This window comes from Megascapheus bottae, chromosome 15 (genome assembly GCF_031878675.1).
Source record: "Megascapheus bottae isolate mThoBot1 chromosome 15, mThoBot2.hap1, whole genome shotgun sequence".
NCBI lineage: Eukaryota > Metazoa > Chordata > Mammalia > Rodentia > Geomyidae > Megascapheus > Megascapheus bottae.
Window position 1 is genome coordinate 685,729 of NC_143523.1, and position 15,821 is coordinate 701,549.

The window sequence follows — 15,821 nt, forward strand, 5'->3', positions numbered from 1 at the left end:
TCCTCCCGTGTCCTCCATGTACTCCATGTCTTCCATGTCCTCCATGTCCTCCCGTGTCCTCCATGTCCTCCATGTCCTCCCATGACCTCCCGTGTCCTCCCGTGTCCTCCCTGTCGTCCGTGTCCTCCCGTGACCTCCTGTGACCTCCTGTGTCCTCCATGTCCTCCATGTCCTCTGTGTCCTCCATGTCCTGTGTGTCCTCCCGTGTCCTCCCATGTCCTCCATGTCCTCCCGTGTCCTCCCGTGTCCTCCCGTGTCCTCCCGTGTCCTCCATGTCCTCCATGTTCTCTGTGTCCTCCCGTGTCCTCCCATGTCCTCCATGTCCTCCATGTCCTCCCGTGTCCTCCCGTGTCCTCCCGTGTCCTCCATGTCCTCCCTCCATGTCCTCCATGTCCTCCATGTCCTCCCGTGTCCTCCATGTCTTCCCGTGTCCTCCCATGACCTCCCGTGTCCTCCCATGTCCTCCCTGTCCTCCGTGTCCTCCCGTGACCTCCCGTGTCCTCCATGTCCTCTGTGTCCTCCCGTGTCCTCCCGTGACCTCCTGTGTCCTCCATGTCCTCCGTGTCCTCCATGTCCTCCATGTCCTCCGTGTCCTCCCATGTCCTCCCGTGTTCTCCATGTTCTTTATGTCCGCCATGTCCTCCGTGTCCTCCCGTGTCCTCCATCTCCTTCCGTGTCCTCCATGTTCTTTATGTCCGCCATGTCCTCCCATGTTCTCCCGTGACCTCCCTTGTTCTTCGTGTCCTCCCGTGCACTCCGTCTCTGCCCACAGTGCCCATTGGGAAGAGCAAGGGCCGGTTTTCCAGCCTGTGTGCGAAGGCCCGACATCACATGGTCAGCGTGGACAAGGCCATTGGGCACCTGCGGCGTCTGGGGTTTGAGAACGAGAAGGAGAGGTGAGAGGGGCGTGGGCTCTGCAGAGCACACATTGGAGCCTCTGGTGGGCACCCTGTGCGGTGGCTCTGGGTCCATGCTCCGTGGGTCTGCACACCCACCAGGACCTGAGCCTTGAGGGAAGCCGTGACCCCTGCGGTCACACACACAGCACCACCTCCCAGCCCTCAGGGAGTCTTCCACCACCACCACCCCCCACCCTCATGAGCTGGGGCTCCTCCTGCTGATGGGTCCAGTGACAGGGAGGGGAGAGGGTGGGGAGCCCCCACGGCCAGCTGCTCCTCCCTCCCTGGCCGGGTCCTCCCCTTCCCTGCCTTCTGACTCCGCCCCCTCCTGCTTGCTTCCTGTCTGGGTTGCAGAATTCAGATCTGGACGGAGTTGGCCAAGGTGGCTCGGAAGCAGGGCGTGTGGGATGTGTGCCGGGCGGCCTGCCGCTTCTGCCTCCTCTACGACAACATCAAGGCCCGGAAGCCCATGAGACTGCGGCGAGGTTGGACCCCCACCCTGGCCCCTGGGGCCAGGGCAGGCTGGGTTTGCGGGCTTTTGTGGCCCCTCTGGGCTCTGACTCCACAGCAGAGGCTGTGAGGCGCCCAGGCCTGCAGCCTCAGGGAACAGGTTCAGGGCTGCACTAGCATGCAGGGCCTCTGGTCTTGCGCTTGGCTTCAGATCCCCTTCTGGTGGGAAGCAGGAGTTCACAGCAGCGCAGGGTCTAGCGAGAGCTCTCTGCACAGAGCCACAGAGCAGGGTTCTGTGTTGTTCCTATGGCATTTTATCGGAGGGCTGGGGCACGTGGGCCTGGGCGTGTTCCCGGTCCTGGGCTCGGCTGCACCTCCTCAGCACTTGTAGGTGACTCCAGAGCAGGTTGCAGTGACTGTGAGGAGAGCAGAGTAGCCTAGGGCTGCCAGCCCACTTGGGCACCATGATCGCATCAGAGAGCCCCACGCTGCCCGTCAGACTCTGGCACAGTGCCGGGCAGGGGCTCAGGCGCCAAAGCTGGCCAGGAATTCCTGGGTTTCTGTTGACTTGGAAAGAGTCCATCCAAGGGGCTCAAGCCTTTCCTCGTAGCTCTTGGAGACACGGCATGAGGGAGGTCTCCATTCAAGGCCAATCAGGGCGACAAGTTCCAGGACTCAGTGTCCACCAAGGTGCAGGGGCGGTGTTCACGCTGTACCCCTGGCTGCTTGGAGAAGCGCAGAGGAGCCTGGTCTAGGCTGCTCAGACTTAAAGCGAGGAGACTTGAAAAATAGCCGGTACACCAAGGGCTGATGGAGTAGATTAAATGGTAGGCTCCCTTGCCTAGCACGCGTGAGGCCCTGAGTTCGAACCCCAGTATTGCCCATGGGAGAGACGCAGGGTTGATCTTCAGCGCTGCTGGTTCTGCAGGACGGAGGAGGAGAGGCACGGAAGGCTCCATGCACGACATCTTGAGCCAGGCCGAGGGGGGCCAGCAGAAGCAGACTGCCCAGGACCTGCTGAGAAAGTTGGCGGAGGTGGGGTTCATCAGTGCCGAGGTGCGTCCATGGGGTTCCTGGAAGCGGAGGCAGGGCTGGTGATGGGGCGGGGCTGTGGGTGGGGCGGCGTGGTGTCAGTACTGAGTGGGCGGGGGCAGCTGCTCATAACCACCATCCATGTCACCATGAATATGAACACTTAGCCTTGGGCCCCGTGTTTTGCTACCCAAGCAAAGTTGTTCTTGGAAGATTTCTGAGGAGAAAAATATGTCCACATGAAACACGATGTGCGTTGATGTGAATTCTTAAAATCAGTTTCTTGTCATTATAGAGGTGATGTACAGAGGGCTAGCGATTACGTGAGTCAGGTAATGAGTAGATTTGTCTTCAGTGTCTTCTCTTCCCTCACTCTCTCCCAGCCGCTCCGTCTCCACCCATGGCTTGTATAGTTCACTTTCCCCAGTGTCCAGTGAACTCACTGCTGTGCTTTTCCACGCTTTTCCTTCAGGTTCTATACTCTACCTGTCCTCCCCCCAAAGATAGACGTGTGAATATACCATAAAGACAGAACCATCAGAAACACTAAACACTGGATGGAGGGAGGGGGGGAGACACTCCATACCACCATATCTTGGAGTTCATTTCACTACATAAATATGAAGAGGCACTTAGGCATTGCATCTTTGTGATTCTCTCCGGAGTATCCTCTTGTGGTCTCACTGTGTGCGTATCTACAGTCCTGTATAATTTCTCATATTCCAGTGCATTCTAAATGGAACTCCTGCATATCAAAGAGAATATGCACTGTTTGCGTCTCTGAGCTTGGCTCACCCACTTAACATGGTTTGTTCTAATTCCAGCCATTTCCCTGCAAATGACATATTCTTTCCACTGGTGTTTAAAATTCCATCGTATATGGTCCACTCATCTAGTGTGGGGCTCTGGGCTGTTTCCCTACCTTGGCTGTTGTGTGGAGTGCAGCAATGAGCATGGATGTGCAGGTGGGCCTGTCGTATCCTGGGTCAGGATGCTCAGGATGCATGCCCAGGAGTGGCTGGCTGGGCTGTAGGGAAGATCTGTCTTTAGTTGTTTTGGGAACCTCCAGACCGCCTTCCAGAGTGGTTGTACTAGTTTACATTCCCACCAGCAATGTCAGAGTGCTCCTTTTCCCCACATCCCTGCCAGCATTTATTATTGCCTGAATCCACAATGGTGCCCAATCTAACTGAGGTGAGATGGAATCTCAGAGTTGTTTTGATTTGCATTTCCTTTATGGTCAGGGATGATGAACATTTCCTTGTGTTTCTTTGCCATTCTTACCTCCTCTTCTGAGAAATCTCTCCTTTGCTTCCTGGCCCATTTAGTGATTGGTTTATTAGGTTTGGAAAGGGTTAGTTTCTTGAGCTCCTTGTACATATTGGATATTAGGCCTTTGTCTGATGTATTGCTGGTAAAAATCTTTTCCCAGTTTGTTAGCTGTCTTTCTAGTTTAGTAACTATGTCCTTAGCTGTGCAGAATTTTTATTTTGATGCAATCCCACTTGTCAAGTCTCTCTTCTATCTGTTGGGCCTCTGGGATTCTATGCAAGAAGTTTCTGCCTATACCCATAAGTTCTAATGCTTCCCCTATTCTGTCTTTTAGTATTTTCAGAGTTTTGGGTCTGACTTTGAGGTCTTTGATCCACTTTGATGTTAATGCATGATATAAAAGTTTTGTCAGAAACCATTTCTGAGCTGGGCACCAGTTGGTTGCATCCACAGTCCTAGCTCCTGGAGAGGCCAAGATCTGAGGGCCTCAGTTCAAGGTCAGACAAGGCATCAAGACTCTGGACTCCAAAAAACCAACAAAATCTTGCAAGTAGAGGCATGACTCACATGGTGGGAAGTTAGCTGTGAGTGAACAAGCTGAGCAAGAGCACGAGAGCCTGAGTTCATGTCTCCATGTTAGAGAGAGAGCGGCTCTGCACCACAAGCCCAATGTCGTGATGGTGGGGAAGGCCGCCTCACCTGGGGACTGAGGCTGCAGCTACGGCAGTCGTTAGAGGAGGGGTGATTTCTACTGGGAGCCGCCATCTCTGTCGGCTCCAGCACCCCAAGGCCCGCAGGACCTTGAAAACCTCAGGACTCTTGGGACCGACCACTGGAGATTGTTCCTCAGGGCTCAGTCAGGATGCCAGGCCAAGGCCTGTGTCTCACCCAACCGGAGGCCCTGGGGACACAGGCAGGACCGGGCCCCCTTGTGTGCCCAGGAGCTCAGGGTTGGAGCGGCTGCAAAAGAGCCATGATGAGACCGGGTCTGTGAGCCCAGGGTTTGCGCAGCCAGGGCTGCCTGACCCTCAGCCCCTTAGCACCTCAGCCATGGCAGGCTTGGAACCTTCAGTGCTGCAGAACAAGTTTCCAAGCCATCCACAAAAACAAGCAGGCAGCTGTTGTCCACTGACAACACGGAGGCCCAGCTGAAGCGCCAGGCCACAGGGTGGAGCGAGGGTCCTCTCAGCATGGGTTTAGGATCGTCACACAGGCCTCTCTGCTTGGGGTTTGGCATTTGCAAAGTAAACTGTAAGGAAACGCGCTCTGCCTCTCCCTGCATGGTCACATCTCCCGCTGCCCATTTTGCTGCAGGCCACCGTCCACTTGCTGCGTTCAGAAGGCGTGGAGCTGAACAACCCTGCCATCCCCCCCGAGGACACGAGCCAGCACCCGGCGGGCTACGTGCCTGAGCCTCCAGACACCAACCCAGAGTGGATCACCTACAGGTAGGGCGCCAGGCTTTAAAAGAAGCGGAGAGAAATCAGGCACCAAACACTAGACTAGCTCACCAGGCCCACCCATGTATGATGCCTGACAGAAAGCACGCACCTGGCCTGGGCTAGCAGGCCAGAAACTTCTCCACATCCTCAAGTGCAGCCTGACAGCATGAGGGAGAAGGTGGCCACAGACTGGGTGTTCCTCAGGCCAGCAGATCCTCGAAGGGGTGAGCCACAGGATGCGAGCCCCGGCCACGGGAGGAGCCAAGGGACTAGGAGGAGTCCCAATAAGACTGAGTTGGGGGAGGACCTGACCCAAGAGAGGAACTGCAGAGATAGCAGAGGAGGAAATGCAGAGGGAGACACAGAGGAAGTAATGCAGAGAGAGCCACAGATGAGGGCATGCAGAGACAGCCCAGGGGAGGAGATGTAGAGACAGCCCAGAGGAGGAGATGCGGAGACAGCCCAGAGGAGGAGATGAACAGACAGCCCAGAGGAGGAGATGCGGAGACAGCCCAGAGGAGGAAATGAACAGACAGCCCAGAGGAGGAGATGCAGAGATAGCCCAGAGGAGGAGATGTAGAGACAGCCCAGAGGAGGAAATGAACAGACAGCCCAGAGGAGGAGATGCAGAGACAGCCCAGAGGAGGAGATGTAGACAGCCCAGAGGAGGAGATGTGGAGACAGCCCAGAGGAGGAGATGTGGAGACAGCCCAGAGGAGGAAATGAACAGACAGCCCAGAGGAGGAGATGCAGAGACAGCCCAGAGGAGGAGATGTAGAGACAGCCCAGAGGAGGAGATGTAGACAGCCCAGAGGAGGAGATGTGGAGACAGCCCAGAGGAGGAGATGTGGAGACAGCCCAGAGGAGGAAATGAACAGACAGCCCAGAGGAGGAGATGCAGAGATAGCCCAGAGGAGGAGATGTAGAGACAGCCCAGAGGAGGAAATGAACAGACAGCCCAGAGGAGGAGATGTGGAGACAGCCCAGAGGAGGAGATGTGGAGACAGCCCAGAGGAGGAGATGTGGAGACAGCCCAGAGGAGGAGATGTAGAGACAGCCCAGAGGCGGAAATGAACAGACAGCCCAGAGGAGGAGATGCAGAGATAGCCCAGAGGAGGAGATGTAGAGACAGCCCAGAGGAGGAGATGTAGAGACAGCCCAGAGGAGGAAATGAACAGACAGCCCAGAGGAGGAGATGTGGAGACAGCCCAGAGGAGGAGATGTAGAGACAGCCCAGAGGAGGAGATGTAGACAGCCCAGAGGAGGAGATGCAGAGATAGCCCAGAGGAGGAGATGTAGAGACAGCCCAGAGGAGGAGATGCAGAGACAGCCCAGAGGAGGAGATGTGGAGACAGCCCAGAGGAGGAGATGTGGAGACAGCCCAGAGGAGGAGATGTAGAGACAGCCCAGAGGCGGAAATGAACAGACAGCCCAGAGGAGGAGATGCAGAGATAGCCCAGAGGAGGAGATGTAGAGACAGCCCAGAGGAGGAGATGTAGAGACAGCCCAGAGGAGGAAATGAACAGACAGCCCAGAGGAGGAGATGTGGAGACAGCCCAGAGGAGGAGATGTAGAGACAGCCCAGAGGAGGAAATGAACAGACAGCCCAGAGGAGGAGATGCAGAGATAGCCCAGAGGAGGAGATGTAGAGACAGCCCAGAGGAGGAGATGTAGACAGCCCAGAGGAGGAGATGCAGAGACAGCCCAGAGGAGGAGATGTGGAGACAGCCCAGAGGAGGAGATGTGGAGACAGCCCAGAGGAGGAGATGTGGAGACAGCCCAGAGGAGGAGATGTAGAGACAGCCCAGAGGAGGAAATGAACAGACAGCCCAGAGGAGGAGATGCAGAGACAGCCCAGAGGAGGAGATGTAGAGACAGCCCAGAGGAGGAGATGTGGAGACAGCCCAGAGGAGGAGATGTGGAGACAGCCCAGAGGAGGAGATGTGGAGACAGCCCAGAGGAGGAAATGAACAGACAGCCCAGAGGAGGAGATGCAGAGACAGCCCAGAGGAGGAGATGTAGAGACAGCCCAGAGGAGGAGATGTGGAGACAGCCCAGAGGAGGAGATGTGGAGACAGCCCAGAGGAGGAGATGTAGAGACAGCCCAGAGGAGGAAATGAACAGACAGCCCAGAGGAGGAGATGCAGAGATAGCCCAGAGGAGGAGATGTAGAGACAGCCCAGAGGGAAATGCAGAAGCCACAGAGGAGGAACTGGGGAGGAGCAGCCAGCTCAGAGCCTGGCAGATGTGCCTGGGGGCTGTGTCTTGGCCACCTCCCTGGTTAGGGTCTGAGCTCCAGGCTGCCATGCAGACAGCCCAGGCCGATGCCCCCATAAGAGCCACCCCCACTGATGCCAGGGTCCCTGGGAAAGGCCAGGCATCACGCTGAGGCGTTGTGCTTGGTTGTCTGCAGAACCTGGATAGAAGGCCTGTCGCAGTACGCCATGAACAGCTGGCTGCGCTCGGCAGACATTGGGCAGGAGATCGGGGAGGCCTGGATCGTGCAGAATGCCACAGTCTACGTCTTGAACCACTGTTATCACCTGATCACGGCCAGGAGGCAGAAGGAACTGGTGGACGCCTTGATGCACCTCCTGAATGCCATCAAGGCCACGGGCCACAATGGGTGGGTGTGGGGCCGGCTGCCGGCTCAGGCTGTGCTGGGGCAGTGTGGGGGGCGGGGGGGATGGTTGGAACTGGGGTGGGAGTCTCTTTTCTGGATAACTGCACTCGGGGAAGACCACTCACTGCGTACGCCGCTGTACTTTGGAATCCCTCCACCCCAAGTTGAATCGAAATCTGGAGTTTGGCTTTCCAGGCATGGCAGGGTGGGGTGCTCCCCTCCCTCCTCCCCTCCCAGGCATGGCAGGGTGGGGTGCTCCCTTCCCTCCCCCCTCCTCCCAGGCATGGCAGGGTGGGATGCTCCCCTCCCTCCCCCCTCCTTCGAGGCATGGCAGGGTGTGATGCTCCTCCTCCTCCCCTCCCAGGCATGGCAGGGTGTGATGCTCCTCCTCCTCCCCTCCCAGGCATGGCAGGGTGTGGTGCTCCCCCCCCCAGGCATGGCAGGGTGTGGTGCTCCCTTCCCTCCCCCTTCCTTGGAGGCATGGCAGGGTGGGATGCTCCCCTCCCTCCCCCCTCCTCCCAGTCATGGCAGGGTGTGGTGCTCCCTTCCCTCCCCCCTCCTCCCAGGCATGGCAGGGTGGGGTGCTCCCTTCCCTCCTGGGCAGGGCAGGGCAGGCAGGGCGGGCTGGCAGGGCAGCCTGCTCAGAGGGCCTCCTCCTCCAGGGACCCTGTCATGCTGACCATGCTGTGCAACACCCTGGCCCGAGGCCTCCTCCTCAGCTGGATCCCCACCCAGACCCCCGAGAGGTCCAAGAAGCTGATGCGGCCAGTCCTGAGCCATGCTACAGTGGACTCCTCTGAGATCAAGACAGCCTTGGAGGTGTGCGGCAGGGGATGGCAGGGCAGGGGAGGGAAAGGGAGGGCAGGGGAGGCCAGGGGAGGGAAAGGGAGGGCAGGGGAGGCCAGGGAAAGGAGGGCAGGGGAGGGTAGGGCAGGGGAGCACAGGGGAGGGCAGGGGAGGGCAGGGAAAGGGAGGGCAGTGGAGGGCAGGGGAGTGCAGGGGAGGACAGGGGAGGGCAGGGAAAGGGAGGGCAGTGGAGGGCAGGGGAGCGCAGGGGAGCCCAGGGGAGGGCAGGGAAAGGGAGGGCAGGGGAGGGCAGGGAAAGGGAGGGCAGGGGAGGGCAGGGGAGGGAAAGGGAGGGCAGGGGGGGCAGGGAAAGGGAGGGCAGGGGAGGGCAGGGAAAGGGAGGGCAGGGGAGGGCAGGGAGGGAAAGGGAGGGCAGGGGAGGGCAGGGAGGGAAAGGGAGGGCAGGGGAGGGCAGGGAGGGAAAGGGAGGGCAGGGGAGGGGAGTGCAGGGGAGGGCAGGGAAAGGGAAGGCAGGGGAGGGCAGGGAAAGGGAGGGCAGGGAAAGGGAGGGCAGGGGAGCACAGGGGAGGGCAGGGGCGGGGAGGGCGGGGGGCAGGGGAGGGCTGGTCACTCAATCACTCGGCATGGGGTAGTGGGGATGGGGCCAGGCGTGGGCCAAGACCTGGTATGAGTGGGAGAGGAGGGTGGGGAGAGGCAGACGGGCCGAGGGCTGAGCGTTAGACAGGACTGGCAGCTGGCAGCCTCACCACCTGTTTCCAGTGAGGAGAGGCTGACTCTGGAGCCTCTGGGTCTTGGTGCCCTGTCAGCAGTCTGTCAGCCGCCCTAACACAGAAGCATGGCACAAAACCCAGGGACAAAGCCAGGGTCCTCGGGGTCCCTGGCACCTGGCACTTCCTGGACACCCAGGTACTACAGAGCTCAGACAGGCGGCACCGGTGGTGGTCAGTCTGCATGCAGGCAGGGCCAAGGCCCTGAGGAGGACGGAGCAGGTTCCTGCTGCAGCCGGACGGGAGGGCAGCACAGGGCTGGAGGCCTGGAGAGGCCACACTGGGCTCAGGTTTCATACCCAGAAGAAGGGGTGGGAATTGGAGGAGGAGAAGGAGGAGGAGGAGGAGGAGGAGGAGGAGGAGGAGGAGGAGGAGGAGGAGGAGGAGGAAAGCACAGGCTATGCGGCTGTGGCCATGACTGGAGGAAGGACTCTCTGCACCTGGTGTGCTGGATGCCAACAGGACCTGCCTAACAGGGAGCAAAACTGCCTGGTGGTGTGGGAGCTGAGAACGCACTGAGGAAGGGAGGAGGGAAAGCGCGTGCTGAGGCACAGTGATGATTGCCCTGAGTCACAGCAAGTGAAGGAGTTCTGGGGCCCCCAGTCCCCACCCCCTGGCTATCAGCACACAGGCCAGGCTCCCACCGGCAGAGCTCTGGCTCTTTCCATCTGCCCCTTGACCCCCGGCCCCTTGGCCTCCTGGCCCCTTGGCCCCTTGGCTGGAGCGGGTCCCTGTGGCCCGTGGCAGGTCTGTGAATTTGCATTGAACCTGACGGACGGCAGCGACCCTGACAACGTGGTTCCCATCAACATGCGGCAGCAGCTCCTCGCCACCTGGGTGAAGGCCAAGCAGCTGCTGCAGCAGCAGATAGGCTCCCGACTGGGCACTGAGGAGCAGGTGAGCAGGCCTGGCGGGCCCTGTGGGCCAGAGGGGGGAGGCAGAGGGGGGGAGCAAGAGGGGGGGAGCCAGAGCAGAGGGGGAGCCAGAGAGGGGGGAGACAGAGAGGGGAGGTGGGGGGGAGGTAGAGGGGGGAGCAAGAGGGGGGAGACAGAGCAGAGGGGGAGCCAGAGAGGGGGGAGACAGAGGGGGGAGGTCGGGGGGAGGTAGAAGGCGGGAGCAGAGGGGGAGCCAGAGAGGGGGGAGACAGAGGGGGGAGGTCGGGGGGAGGTAGAGGGTGGGAGCAAGAGGGGGGAGACAGAGGGGGAGAGGTGGGGGGAGGTAGAGGTGGGGAGCAAGAGGGGGGAACCAGAGAGGGGGGAGACAGAGGGGGGAGGTGGGGGGAGGTAGAGGCAGGGAGCAAGAGGGGAGAGCCAGAGAGGGGGGAGCTAGAGAGGGGGGAGACAGAGCGGGGAGGCAGAGGGGGGTAGGCAGAGGGGAGAATGACAGAGGGGAGAGTGAGAGGGGGAGGAGTCACAGAGGGGGAGAGCCACAGGGGGGGAGGAGTCACAGAGGGAGAGGAGTCACAGAGGGGGTGAGCCACAGAGGGGGAGGAGTCATGGAGGGGAGGAGTCATGGAGGGGAGGAGTCACAGAGGGGGAGGAGTCACAGGGGGAGGAGTCACAGAAGGGGAGAGCCACAGAGGAGGAGGAGTCACGGAGGGGAGGAGTCACAGAGGGGGAGGAGTCACAGGGGGGAGGAGTCACAGAGGGATGTAGTCAAGGAAAGTGGGAGTCACAGAGGGGAGGAGTCACAGAGGGGAGGAGTCACAGAGGGGGAGAGCCACAGAGGGGGAGGAGTCACAGAGGGAGAGGAGTCACAGAGGGGGAGGAGTCACAGAGGGGGAGGAGTCACAGAGGGGAGGAGTCACGGGGGGAGGAGTCACAGAGGGATGTAGTCAAGGAAAGTGGGAGTCACAGAGGGGAGGAGTCACAGAGGGGGAGAGTCACAGAGGGGGAGGAGTCACGGAGGGGAGGAGTCACAGAGGGGGAGGAGTCACAGAGGGGGAGGAGTCACAGAGGGGAGGAGTCACGGGGGGAGGAGTCACAGGGGGAGGAGTCACAGAGGGATGTAGTCAAGGAAAGTGGGGGTCACAGAGGGGGAGGAGTCACGGAGGGGAGGAGTCACGGAGGGGAGGAGTCACGGAGGGGAGGAGCCCCAGAGGGGGAGCAGTGGTTGAGAAAGCCAGGGTGGCTGTGTGGAGCTGTGGCACGGAGTCCTGAGGAGGGAGCAGTGGACCGGGCAGGAGGGAAGCCGAGGTCTAGAGAGTTTGAGGGCAGAACCTCCGGTGAGGGGTTCGTGGCATTAGGGGCAGGGCTTGCGTGTCGGGGTGGAGGTCCTTCGGGTGCTCAGTGTGGCCTCCATGCCAGGGCCAGGCTGGCCACCCCCAGCCATCGAAAGACGGTGCTTTCATGCCTGAGGTCACTTCTTTTATATGAGAAGGTAATGTGGAATAAACTCTCTCAAAAGTGCCTGGATTGGGCCGGGAGTGTGGCCTAGTGGTGGAGTGCTTGCCTGGCATGCACAAAGACCGGGGTTCGATTCCTCGGTACCACATATATAGAAAAAGCCGGAAGTGGTGCTGAGGCTCAAGTGGTAGAGCTCCAGCCTTGAGAAAGTCCAAGGACAGTGCTCAGGCCCTGAGCTCAACAACCACCACCTGCGTGGCGTGTAAATGACTTCTCCATGAGCTCACACTCAGCCTCTGCCCAGTGGCTTGGGATACCTCGGTGCCTTTCCTTTCCTCCAGAACACGGACGAGGACATCAGCTGCATGACCAGAGTCCTGGTGGCCATTGAGATGTACTCATGCAACGGGCTGGGACTCATGGACTTCGTGGTGCCTCCGCTGGCCCAGGTGGGAGACCCCGAAGGGAGGCCCCCCCAGGCCACGTGCACTGAACCTTCTCCTGTAAGGCGGGGAGCTGAGGCCGCGGTGGGGTGGGGGTGGCCCAGGCAGGCAGCGGGGTCTCGGCCCACCACGCCAGAGCTCTCCCACCCTGGCTGCCTCCCTGTGGAGTCTCCCTCGGGGGGCACGCGGCCCTGGTCTGGAGGCAGGCCGCGCTGGCAGCGCTCACACGCGGCCCTTCTCCCTGCTGCCGCCGCTGGAAGGTGATGAAGATGGCCTCCGAGTGCAACTGGACAGACTCCCTGGTGGAGCTGCAGACCCTGACCCGGCTGACACACTTTGCACACGCATCCCGAGACCATGACGTCACCATGTCCTGTGCTCAGATGGCCATGCAGATGGGCATCAGATACCTGAGGAGCCTTGGCCAGTAAGTGACCTGCACGGTCCTTGGGGGGGGAGGGGGAAGGACTCTGCCTGGCAGCCTCCCCGCCTGAGTCCTCCCGGGAGGGTGGGGCAGGACTCCTGTGCCTGGCAGTCTCCCCTCGCTGGGTCATTTGGTTTTCAGTCCTGTTGGAAATGGCGCTGGTCCCAGCATTATTCCTGGCCAGTGCACCAAGGCCCACCTCCAAACACCGTCCCTGGGGGTGAGGTCCCCCTGCACTGGAGGGACACAGAGCAGCTCTTGGATGGGCACCTTCCTGGATCAGGTGCCTTGGTAAGCAGTTCTGTGTGGCGCACGATGCACCCTGCTTGGACTTGCCTACCTGAAGGACAGCGGCCACCTTCTCATGCCCAGGTGGCCCTGAGAGGCATGGGGGCAGCTCTGAGAGGCTCCCGCCTTCCTCCATGGCTTCCACGTTTTCAGTCAGCAGCAGTGTACTTAGTCCCCTCCCGAGTCCGAGGCTGTTTAAAATGGTGATCCCGGGTGTCTTTCTCTGGCTGCATCCCTGAGCCCAGTGATCCTGACACTGAGAGAACATTTTCTGTGGCCAGTGACCAGTTGAATCGGTGGTCACTGGGTCCAAGGAGCACCTAACAGCGTTTGGATTCTGAACCTTGGCCCACACCTGGCGCCTCATTTCTGAGGCTTTCTGGTACTGCAAGCCGGCAAGACTGGGGATGTGGCGATGTCTCCCCAGGTTGGACTGGCTCAGCAGATTGGTGGCAGTGTGCCCAGCTCCCTCAGACTAGCAGCTCTGTGGCTGTGCTCAGCTGGCCACACCAACTGCCACCACAGCGGTTGGAAGGAGCCAGGCTGCAATCCTGTGGCGAGGTGCAGAGGGGGTGAAGAAGCTCTGGCTAGCTGCCATGGTGGGGATGAGCTGCAGACCCTGTCCCAGGCCTGCCTGCCGCTGCGCCATCACAGGAGCAGGCAGGGAACACACCTGCCCCCAGCTCGCTCTCGGCAGAGACCAGAGCCCCTTGTGGGCTGGGGAGGGGAGGGGCGCCCCAGGATTTGGGAAAAGCAGCCCTTCTGGGCATCTTTACTCAAAGAAATTATTTTTAGAAGGAAAGGCAGACGTCTCAGCTGCCAGACACAGCTGAGACAGGGAGGACAGCGGTCGTGCCTGGCCGCTCTTGCATCCATGGTCTTGGCCTCAGCTTGATTTCCGACAGGAAATTCCTGGGTAAAGGAGGTGAAGTTGTAGCTGAGGCTTTGGAGAGAGTGTGTAGGCCGTCACTGCCCCCTGGTGGTCAGCACTGAGATTGCAGCCGCAGACCCAGGCAGGGTGACTTCTGCTTCATGTAGACCTGTTTGCCCTGGCTCAGTTCCCAGACAGTGGCTCAGAAAGCAGCTTCAAGTGGAAGGGAGGTTACCCCTCATCGCCATTGGTCAGCTTCGTCGCCCCTCAGACCACAGATGCTGCTGGCTGGAAATGGCCGGGGGGAGGGTGTGGGGGGAATGTGCTCAGGGCTGACCGCGTGCCTTGGAATGTGTGTGATTTGCATGTGTCCAGGCCATAATGGCAACCTATCAGGCAGGACCTGGAGAGGCTGGGAAGAGGGACCATGCTGCTTTGGGGGCAGGGGCTGGGGTGAGCAGGCCCAGGGCCTGTCCCCCTCTCCCCAGCTGTAGGCACAGACACATGGCCTAGGACTAGACTTCCTTTGGGGCCTGGGAAACAGAGCCTGACCAAAGGTGGGCCCCAAAGATGCCTGGCTCTGCGTGGCCACTACTACACAATAAGCCATGCAAAGTAAATTGTTAAAGAGAGAACAGCAGTTAGTAGCTGGGCGCAGTGTTTCGCACTTGTAATCCCAGCAACTTGGGAGGCAGAGATTAGGACGATTCCAATTTAAGGCCAGGAAGGGAAAAATGCTTGAGACCTTCTCCAAAAAGTAAAGCTAAACCGGACTACAGGCATGGCTCAAAGGGTGTATCACCTTTCTAGCGATGGAGGGCCCTGCATTCAAAGCCTAGTATTGCCAAAATTAAGATAAACGATGTGTAATTGGTGGGACTGGGCTCAGCCACTTAGCTCTGTCTCGGTTCTTCCAGGATCTCTGTGGGAACTTGGGCCTCCAGGGCTCGAGGCTCTGCATCTGGAGCCCACTCCAACCCGGCCACAGGCTCTCCAGGCATTGCGGCTCTGAGGAGCCTCTCCCACTTCCAGGGTTCAGACACCCAGGTGGCACACAGGCCTGCAGCCAAGGCTGTGTTCTGGAGACCAGGGTCATGGGCGCACGGGTGACAAGAGGCCCTGTGGCCAGCACAGACGGAGGGTGAGGCCCTGCAGAGGACAGGTGCCTTGCAGGCCAGCCAGCTCTGCTCCAGTCCTCTGGGCTGTGGAGCCCCAGGCATGCGTGCATGCCTCAGTACCCTAAGTTGACCTCCTCCGCCCTGCAGATTTGAGGTGCAGCTGGTGGCTGAGATGCTGTGCACCACCTCCTGCATCCAGGGCCGGAGCATTATGGACAACCTGAAAGGACGGAAGCAGATGCGGCTGGCGGCCGCCAAGTCCTTTGTGGAGAGCGCCAGGTACAGGGCGCTAAAAAAGCAGCGTGGCTGGCACTGAGGTGCCAGGACCCTGGACGGCTAGGCCCAAGCGAGGGACCTCTGTGTCCCCCTCTGCTTACAGAGGCAGACGGCGGTGGCCAATCCTGCCGGAGGCTCTGCGGGGCCTGAGCGGCGGTGGCTGGGCTCCGAAGCAGGCAGGCCTCACTGGGATCAGGCAGACACTGAGTGACCAGGCCAGGGCTTGGCCCTGAAGAAGGGCAGAGACCTGAGTAGGGAGGCATAATGGGTTGGAAGGGCTAAGCAGATCCCCACGAAAGCTTCTCCCTGGCAGAGCTCAATGGCCACCCTCAACCACCCCAACATGGTCCCTTCCTTCCTCTGAGTCCTTAACATCCCTGGACCGGCCACTGCTGCCTCTTGAGCGAGCAGAGGTTTAGCCCATCCAGAGCCAGCATTGCTCTAGGTCAGGAGTCATCTGAGCCTGCATCCCTCTAGATCAAGAGCGTGAAGAGCCTGCATCCCTCTAGATCAGGAGTCCTCTGAGCCTGCATCCTTCTAGATCAGGAGTCCTCTGAGCCTGCCTCCCTCTAGATCAGGAGTCCTCTGAGCCTGCCTCCCTCTACATCAGGAGTCTTCTGAGCCTGCCTCCCTCTAGATCAGGAGTCCTCTGAGCCTGCCTCCCTCTAGATCAGGAGTCCTCTGAGCCTGCCTCCCTCTAGATCAGGAGTCCTCTGAGCCTGCCTCCCTCTAGATCAGGAGTCCTCTGAGCCTGCCTCCCTCTA

General features: G+C 59.9%; 1 protein-coding gene across 1 annotated transcript in view; it reads left to right on the plus strand.

Moving 5' to 3' along the window:
* Cfap46 (cilia and flagella associated protein 46) overlaps positions 1 to 15,821 on the plus strand; it is a 97,573-nt gene that overhangs the window by 42,232 nt on the left and 39,520 nt on the right. Inside the window, exons 14-23 of the mRNA XM_090345573.1 lie at positions 773 to 896; positions 1,254 to 1,384; positions 2,278 to 2,405; positions 4,968 to 5,101; positions 7,509 to 7,721; positions 8,381 to 8,537; positions 10,040 to 10,189; positions 11,979 to 12,086; positions 12,341 to 12,507; positions 14,929 to 15,060. Of these exons, the coding sequence (XP_090201699.1) occupies positions 773 to 896; positions 1,254 to 1,384; positions 2,278 to 2,405; positions 4,968 to 5,101; positions 7,509 to 7,721; positions 8,381 to 8,537; positions 10,040 to 10,189; positions 11,979 to 12,086; positions 12,341 to 12,507; positions 14,929 to 15,060 (1,444 nt within the window). The remainder of the gene's footprint in view (positions 1 to 772; positions 897 to 1,253; positions 1,385 to 2,277; positions 2,406 to 4,967; positions 5,102 to 7,508; positions 7,722 to 8,380; positions 8,538 to 10,039; positions 10,190 to 11,978; positions 12,087 to 12,340; positions 12,508 to 14,928; positions 15,061 to 15,821) is intronic.